The 9,097-nt window shown below is 42.2% G+C and overlaps 1 protein-coding gene across 1 annotated transcript; it reads left to right on the plus strand.

Moving 5' to 3' along the window:
* Nucleotides 1-2,021: 2,021 nt before the first annotated feature.
* On the plus strand, nt 2,022-7,499 carry fkbp1ab (FKBP prolyl isomerase 1Ab). Its single transcript, XM_068598002.1, has 5 exons — nt 2,022-2,266; nt 2,501-2,548; nt 4,518-4,630; nt 5,330-5,470; nt 6,140-7,499. The coding sequence occupies exons 1-4, from the start codon at nt 2,230-2,232 to the stop codon at nt 5,456-5,458; spliced, it is 327 nt and encodes a 108-aa protein (XP_068454103.1). The 5' UTR covers nt 2,022-2,229; the 3' UTR covers nt 5,459-5,470; nt 6,140-7,499.
* The last annotated feature ends 1,598 nt before the right edge of the window (nt 7,500-9,097 follow it).

Raw genomic sequence — 9,097 nt, forward strand, 5'->3', positions numbered from 1 at the left:
GCTTTGGATGCTAATTGTCTGCGGAGATCTGTTGGAGTGTCTGCTGGGACGGGAGGAAACGAGGGAGGATGTTTTGACTCGGAGCTGCTCACCTAAATTAACCCCGTCGCTCGCTCACACCCAGCAGTGTAAGCTGCAGTCAGAGCCCACTCATTTTTAAATACGTATTATGAGGTGCAACTATGAATCGGTGAGATTACAGAGGTTTATTCAATTTAATGTATGAAAACTTAAGAGCAGAGATAACATACTAGCTCACATAGAGATAACAAGAATCACAGATAAAAGAAGAAGAAAACAACTATTTAATGTGCCTTCAAAATATATGATTATATAAATGGTAAAATGTCCAAATCAATAGCAATACTGTACAAATGTAAAGATGTACTCACTTCTAAGGCCTTTTATATAATTTATTGCTCAATTATACTTCCTTTTTCATCTTATTTTGTGGAGGTGCGGGGTATAAAACTTTTATAAATTCAACAATTTTGTTACAAAAACAAGCAATACACATAAATAATGTTGGCTACTATAAGCACACAAATCCATTGTTTTTCAGATTACATGTTATGAAATTTAATGATTTAGTTTATTATAAAATAATGCAGACAATGTACAGAGCTAAGGCAGGGTCACTGCCAGACTGTACAGGAGTTGTTTTCAGTACATGAGTGTAGATATGATTTGAGAGATGTTTGTAAGTTTCTTGTACAAAAAGCTAAAAAAGGGATTAAAAGTCTTTCTATTGTAGGAGTTACAGTATGGAACAACGTTAAAATGGATATAAGAATGGTAATCTCCTTTTTGGTTTTCAAAAGGATTATTTATAAAACAGTATTTGAGAGTTACAAGTGTGAATGAAATGTATGTATGTATGTATGTATGTGTGTGTGTGTGTGTGTGTATATATATATATATATATATATATATATATATACATATATATATATATATATATATATATATATATATATATATATATGTTTGTAATTGATAATAATTTAGGATAGAAATATATAAGCATTTTTTGCTTCTACCTATACCTTTTCAGTCTCTGTTTTTGGATGTTATATAGAATAATATTGTATTGTATTATATAGATTGACTGAATAAAACACACAAACAAAAGCATTTCATTACCCAATTCTCCAGTCAAGTTCCTGGTATTTTCTGTGCTGGCTCCCTGCCACATTGTCACGGATTATTGATGTAGTATCTTGACTTTCTGTTCAAGAGACACCCATGCATATTATTATATTAGATTATCAAACTAACATCAGCAGGATATCCTATACATGTGGACGTTATGGTTCCAAGCTTCTAACACAGAAAGGGAGATGTGAACTCAATGAATCAGGCTAAATGTGGGCCTGTTCTGGCCTGAAAGTGGCTATTACAACATCTATAGATTTATTACGGTCTTTAGATACGAAACATATTGAATAATGTTCATATTCCAACTCATTGTACCCTGATATAACTTACAAAATGCTCTTGAGCGCGTAAGAAATTACTGTGTACTTTTACGAGTTTGTAACATATAAACATTGTAGTACTGAAATATGATGTTTACAGATATAGGACTCGGAGCGTTAGAAAAAAACAACCTCCCTCGAACACACCACAGAAACCCGCATAAACTAACCCGGAAGACCGTTTAAGTGCACCGTGCTGGCGATGTTTCTCTTTCCCTCTCAATGTGGTGATTTTTACCGCACTGCGCTGATAGTTTTTACTCATACTTTTACTCGAGAAATGTCCGAGTACCTCCTCTACCACGACGGCCAGTCTCGACTTCCCAATTTACAGAAACGGGCGAAAAGCGCAGCCAGTCAGCGTTTTGCCTCGCGCTCCAGATCCCGAAACGAAAACACACTTTCCGGCCGGGGTTACTTGCGGGCACAAACGTACCAGACAGACTAGACATTTGCTTTATAGTTTCATGATTAATGTTGATGTGGGCCCCCACTACGGCCGCCAGGGGGCCCGTGTAATATATGATCCCACCTCTTTTTCTCTCACTACAGGTTTTATTTTGGAGGTATCGGGTGGAAGTGGTGTTGTGCAATCTACGCTGTGCCACTGGTCTCCCTGCAGAGAGAGGGAGAGGGAGACAGCTGAGAACATCCGCTGGTAGAGCAGACAGACAGACAGACAGACAGACAGACGGACTGCAGGAAGAGCGGAGCCGGGCGCAGGCACAGCTCTCCAGGACACAGCGCTGAAATGGGAGTCGAGATCCAGACTATCACCCCGGGAGACGGTAAAAAAAAAAAAGAGAAAAGAAACAAAGACCACTTGCACGGAAATGAAACTCGTTTGTGTCCGTGCCTGTTTTCTGTTTTGCACTTTAATCTGTGTTCTCAGAGCCGCGCAGACAGACAGCACCGACGCAGACACGCCGCCGCGGCTGCGGAGTAAAGCCGCGGTTATATTAAGCGCCCCTCTCTCGCTCTCTCTCTCTCTTTCTCTCTCTCTCTCTCTCTTTCCTCCACAGGAAGGACTTTCCCCAAAAAAGGACAGACGTGCGTGGTGCATTATGTCGGTGAGTTTTAAATGAGACAAACTTCTCGCTCCTGCTCAGTTATTTATACTCGCACCAGGGCTGTGCGAGCGGAGTGACGGCTGTGGGCAACTGCCTCGCCACACACCCGCATGAAACATAGACACGCGTGGTAATCCTGTAAGCATCGCGGCAGACACCGTAAAGCCCCATAATAACCCTATTATAGCGATTCTGGTGCACTTTTTCCCCCCTCTCCCTTTTTTCTTCTTTACCGCCAAACCATCCAGGCAGTGATTTATCAGCAGAGCAAAGAGGCTCGACTGTCAGTCACCGACTGAGCTGCACGGACATTTAACCCCTTCAACACAATGTTCCACGCGCATTTTATGCTCCAGATGACTCTGTAGCGGGCATCGGCGGCAGGGGACAGCGCACTGGATTGATCACTGCGTAAAAACATTACATGTATATTCATATTCGCGCTGTAGTCTCGTCAAGATCATCAGCGGATCATTTGGCGTGTCTGGAGAATTAATAAAGAGAGAGAGAGAGAGAGATAGAGAGATGCAGACGGATTCCGCCACAGGGTTCAATCAGAAGCCCAGAAAGACAGACACCAGACAGACACCAGACAGCGGGGTCTTAAATCCCGTCTGATTTCCAGCGCTTTTCTGTCTTTGTTGGGGTTTCTGGGGTGGGGGTTGGTGGGTTTGGTGGCGTTCAGTTGAGCGGATTATAACCGTCTGGCCGATTTACTGTATTATTCCTGTAATTCTTGTTCTTTGCTCTATAGACACGTGGTGTTTAAATGACACTGCATATCTGAAATATCACCCCCATCCTATAGGACTGCACTTATTTATTGCTGTAAGCGGTGTCCTAAATATCAGTTGCTTCTTTTAATTATTCTTTTGGAACCATAAAGCAGCCACGGGACCAATGCACATGTCGAGGGCAGCTCGGGATGGTTTTCACTACTGATATATGTAACAAATGTATCTATGATTCGGTTCATAGAATGTCAGTAAATGAAGAAAAACAGCCTAAAAATGTGGGACTTCGCTTCCTTAACCGTGCCGGTCTTCGTCCTCTTGCCTGGCTAAGACAGACACAACTCCCTCTGCAGTACCAGCCCCCATTTTGCTTCCAAGATTATGTAACAAGCTCTGATTTTGGGCCTCTCACATTTTTAGCATTCGTCTGCGTCTTCTTCTTTTCTTTTTTTAGATATCGCACACAAACTACAGGACATCCTCTCTATACGGCCTCCCTTCCTGTCAGCCTGCTACTTGGCCTTGAAACGCAACATGAACCAGGATGTTCCATTACACACAAGCCTCTTTTGTGTTTGAAACATGTCAACAGTGAGTTGTTGGAGGGCTGAATTGGCCACATTAGTTTTTTTTTTATGCTCTGGGTTGGTCCTAAACGCTCAGGCGGGGTATTCCAGTCGGCTGCTGTCCTCTGTGATCCAGAGGACAGCAGCCGACTGGATCAAAGCATCATGCCACCTCCACCCCTGATGTGCTCGACAACATGAGCAGCGGCCCACCTTTCACCCAAGGCACATACAGTCAAATCACTCCAAATCTTCACACGCTGCTTTCCTCGGCGATGCTAATAACAGTAATAGAGCTGGTGTAAATAGTCTTGGGGGGGGTGTCTATTCTGCGGTGCGATGCTTGCGTTTTTTTCCCCTGACTGTCACTCTGAAACTCACCCTGCTCACAGCTGTAGCGGCTATTTCAGAGATTCATGGGATCCTCTCATTTGCGTTCTCAATATACACGCAGCAGGGGAAGATGGATGTCTATTCGCTTCCAACGTTTTCCTTTTCTTTTTGTACAATGTTATAAATACAGTTTCCAGAGCCAGTATTCTTTCTATCGTTATCTGGCCTGCTTGTGTTTTCTGCAGGCAGGAAGAGATGATGACTCCTATGGTGTTTCCCCTCACAAGATGAGGCCACGCTCAGAGACTCTGTGCCTCACTCTCGTCTCTCCTGCAGGCTCTCTGGCAGACGGACGCACATTTGACTCGTCCCGCGACAGGGACAAGCCTTTCAGGTTCAAGATAGGCAAGCAGGAAGTGATCCGTGGCTGGGAAGAGGGTGTGGTGCAGGTAGGCCAGAATTCTGAGCGCACACTTATGCACTTCCATTCTAGCTTTAGCGTCGTCTCTCATTCAACCCTTCAGAAATGGGCAGTGTTGACATGCTGCGGTCGGTGTATTTATAAATGGCATTGGAACAGACGGATTGAAAGGGGGGGAAAAAAGGAAGTTGTGCAACTACAAGCAGCTTCAACGGTCACAATTCAGAGGCAAACATACATTCTAACTGCAAGAGAAGAAAGCACATTTTACCGCTGATGATGTTGTTGGGCCAACTGCTGATGTATACATTCATTTATTGACATAATTCCATTATTGAGTCCCCCGCCCCCACCAAGGCCTCCATTAACACAGCAAACATTCGGTCAATGCAGCGCCGGGCACAGTGCTTTATCTCACACTCTCAGCCCCTGCAGCATTTCGACTAGGGGGACGACAGTGAGCGGATTCGGTCGGTGTGCCGGTCCTGCAGCTTCATGGAAGTGTGGTGTTGTGTTCTCTACATGCTGTGTCTATGGGTTAAAACGCCTTTTAATATCTCAGTAAGGCATCTGCTTAAAAAACATGGTTTGCAACATCCAATATTGTGCAATAAAGAATGGAGGAGTAGATGAAGAAAGAAGGAAGCATAGCTGGAAATAGAAGCTGTTCTACATAACTCTCTCTCTCTCTGTCTCTCTGTCTCTCTGTCTCTCCCTCCACATCCAGATGAGTGTTGGTCAAAGGGCCCATCTGACCTGCACACCCGACTTTGCTTATGGAAACCGAGGCCACCCGGGCGTCATTCCTCCCAACGCCACCCTCATCTTCGATGTCGAGCTGCTGGGTTTGGAATGAAACAAATTTATGGTGAGTTTTCGTTGTTGTTTTTGTTCTGTGTAAGTAATCGGCAGCACTGTGCCATCTTCTTGTAACATGTTAGTTTTACTTCCCGTGGCACGGAGAAAGTCATCAACTAACGTCAGCTAGCATGCTAGTGCTAATGTTAGTGCTAATTCATCAACCACTATACTACTACTCTCACCTACATTACACCTACATGTACACTACAACTAAAACTACACTACAACTACATGTATACCCCAACGATTGTCTCAAGTTCAGCACTCTGGACAGCGGTCGAGACAATCTTTGTACAAATGTCAGATACATTTAGTGTCAGTGTGTTTACAACTGAAGCATTTCACATTATTTTACATCTGTAAAGGTTTTAGTTTGAGTTAGTAGAGATGTAGATGCCTCAAAGCAGATAGTCACAATAATCATTATTGAAAACAAAACCACAATGGACATATTTTATGAGGGAGGAAATATTTTAAATCTGCTTAATTTCTTTTCTCTTCCCAAAATCAAATGTATTTTCATATGCATTACAAAAGGAAGTTCTTAGTTCTGCTATATTATATCTGCTACACATTCTCCAATAACTGCGTGACTAAGGCATTAGATTGCACGCTGGTCAGTGATTCCGTCCTTTGTGCTCTAATCCTGAATATCATCCTCTCGTGGTCTTCACAGGCGGCTTCATACCTGGGTGACCCAGAGCGAAGCCAGGAAAGTCTGCACTTGATTCTATACGAGGCTCGAGTCTATGGTTCCACTATTTATGTCATCAAACTACGGACAGTTCATGTTTTTTTGTCTCTGTGACTGAGTGAATTCTATTTTACAACATATCCTTCCTCCCCAAGAACCATAGGCCATGACCTCACAAACCTTCATGTCTCGCATTTTTGCGCTTTCATTTTCTCTATGTTTTTAATCAAAGTGTTGGGTCGTGAATGGTTACGTGGAGAAGTACAAAATACCAATGAAACCTCTAGCTGCGACACTCTTCACTCGCTTAGTCGACCAGCGCTAGTCGTACTACAGGAACGGGGGGAAAAAAGTGTACAAATATATACAATGAAAAAAGCACACATTTGTATCCCTATCAGGCTGAAAATCCGAACGAGTGGAACGTGTTTCTGTTAGACGGAGACGAAGCTGAGCGTTGAGTCTAGTGGTGGCATGTAGTGGATTGTCAAGCCGTGGGAGGCCTTCTCGGTGCAACGTTGCAACTGAGTTTTGCTCCATGAAATGGTCGTTTGAGGTGACAGCTTGAGAGACGCAGTTGGTACAAGGAGCGAACCAATCACGTTGTAGATAGTTCTGTGTGCCTACATCTTCAGACACACAGTTACCACCTCGCCCTCTGCATGTTCAAGGCCCGATCGGGGGAAGAAAAAAAAAATCCTCGTAGTACGTTACCACGTCCAAAGCTTTGTATCCGATTTGCGTTATTGTTGCCTTCTTATCTCGCCATGTCTTTAAACCCCATTTAAACCCATACACAAGTCGAACAGTGCAAGGACAGGATTTGCGTTGACGGACATCAATTGAATTATTTTGATTTCTTAGTTAAAAAAAAAAAAAGGAAAAAAAAGGGCAATACTTGAAATTGACATAAGGAGGTTGAGGAATCAATCAAATTGTAACCTCCCCCGTTATTTTGTGTAACAACTTCAATCGTGTATTTTTCAGATGCCAACCTTTCTATCTCTGAGCGTCAACAAAGCTAATGTAGAACATATGACGATAGATATTGTTTGTCAAGTAGTTTTTTTTTCCGTCCAGTGTCAGTGAAGTCAGTGTTGTGGTAGACAAAGAAACTGACTCATGGGCATCCTTGTGGTTTTATATTTCAAATGCATAGTTTTAAATGGAGTTTAATGAACTACGATGCTGGCCTGGCTGTCAGCTGTTGACGTGGCCGTCGATATGACATATTGGCCATGCTGCAAGTCGTGCGGCAGCAGTCCATCCTCTGTACTGTGTAGTGATTTGCTGATATGTTAAACCAATGATGACATATTTAAAATAAAATAAGTGCTCTACACTTGCGTTTTTGTTATCCTTTGTGTTTTGAATCATATTTTAGTATGTTCTTTTTCCACAGCGACAAGGCCAGACGGCGCAGATATCGCAAAACTAGAAACAACAAACCAGTTATACACATTTTTGTACACATCCAAAAAATAGGAGAAGAAAAAAAAAAACGTAGGCCAACAAGATCCCCATGAAGATATTCAAGGAATGCTTGCCAAATATGATAAAAAGAGGTTGTCGCTGCCTTTTAATTCAGCTCTGAGGTGCACCAAGAGAAAGGTAATGTGTGACTGAGGAGGTTTCTCCTCCATCCACCGGAACAGAACGCATCGCTTCGTTACACATTAAAGTTGGCCGTCTAAGAACTGAGCCTGAAAAACTGAGTTCAGACATTTTTGTACTATACCTTGAAATCAAGATACGTTGCCAAATACACGGATAGTGAGCTGCTAACTGAAAGGCCGACTCAAAGTTCCTCCAGAAGGCCGGATTTGTAGCCGTGCTCCTTGCATTTGCACCTCTACTATCTTCAAGGGTAAATACATTTTTTGAGGAGTTTACAAAACACTCATCAGTCATCGCTGTTTTTTCTTCTTTATCATAAAGCATATATTGCTTAAAAGGGGGCTCCAATTTCACACATGCAGTTTACTAGTCATGAGGACTGACTACTCAAAACAGTTCGGTCATGTCTTCTGTGGCTTTGAGGGGGAAAATAACACATGATGTCATCAGCCATTGCTGCATAATGGAAAATGCAGTTTATATCTATCCTGATTTTAGTACCTAAAGTACATATGAGTCACTGAATCACAGGTGAGACCCTTTCAAACAGAAACTAAATGATTCATTTTGAATAATCTCTCAATCCTGAGATTTAAGTTCTAACAAATGTTCAAAGGGTTTAAAAAGTCGAAATAAGCCGCAGTGGAATGTTTTTGACTGTAGGCTGCATGATTTTCATCATGGAAAAGGACAGATTTGCTCATCACTTATAAAATTGGAAGCTCGAAGTCGGTTCCCTTTAATGACTTGGAAAGAAAACTCTGTGATGAATAAAATGAAACGTCCTGATCGAGGCTTTTCCATTGTCAGGCCCCATTTAATGTATGCTGCGGGAGTATAGAGGGTTTTAAGGGTTTTCTGTGATAGTAATTCCAGCCACACAACATAGTCATCAACAACGGAAGAAGGGATATCTAAGAACAACCAATATGTTGGGTTTTAAATTAGGAGATTTATTTTGGGGATTATCCTGGTTGTGGTTGCTGTCTTGTGTCTTTAATAATGTATATAAAGTATATTGTTTTCATTTTTCATTTAATATCCCGAATTAAGACTGAAAGATAATTCTGCAAAATTAGTCATTTTTATTTTAATACTAGATTATATTTTGTTGATATTTCTGTATTATGCATTTTCTTACAATTAAGCCACGTGGGTTGCATTATATGGCGGACACTCGAATCAATCATCACCGGTCATAGTGATTATTCCACGGCGACGGGTCTCGTAAAACGGTCACGGCGAGTCCAAAAAGCAAAGCGCATGTGACCGATACGGGGCGTGGCTTAAAACGTCAACATTGATTGACGTGGTTCGCGAGAC

The sequence above is a fragment of the Clinocottus analis genome, unplaced genomic scaffold, assembly GCF_023055335.1.
Source record: "Clinocottus analis isolate CAN_PGR_092001 unplaced genomic scaffold, fCliAna1.0.p SCAF_4, whole genome shotgun sequence".
Classification (NCBI taxonomy): domain Eukaryota; kingdom Metazoa; phylum Chordata; class Actinopteri; order Perciformes; family Cottidae; genus Clinocottus; species Clinocottus analis.

Coding starts and splice junctions, on each gene's coding strand:
- fkbp1ab (XM_068598002.1), top strand. CDS start 2,230: ATGGGAGTCGAGATCCAGACTATCACCCCGGGAGACG. Junction 2,267..2,500: donor GACTATCACCCCGGGAGACG/GTAAAAAAAAAA, acceptor TTTCCTCCACAG/GAAGGACTTTCCCCAAAAAA. Junction 4,631..5,329: donor GGGAAGAGGGTGTGGTGCAG/GTAGGCCAGAAT, acceptor CTCCACATCCAG/ATGAGTGTTGGTCAAAGGGC.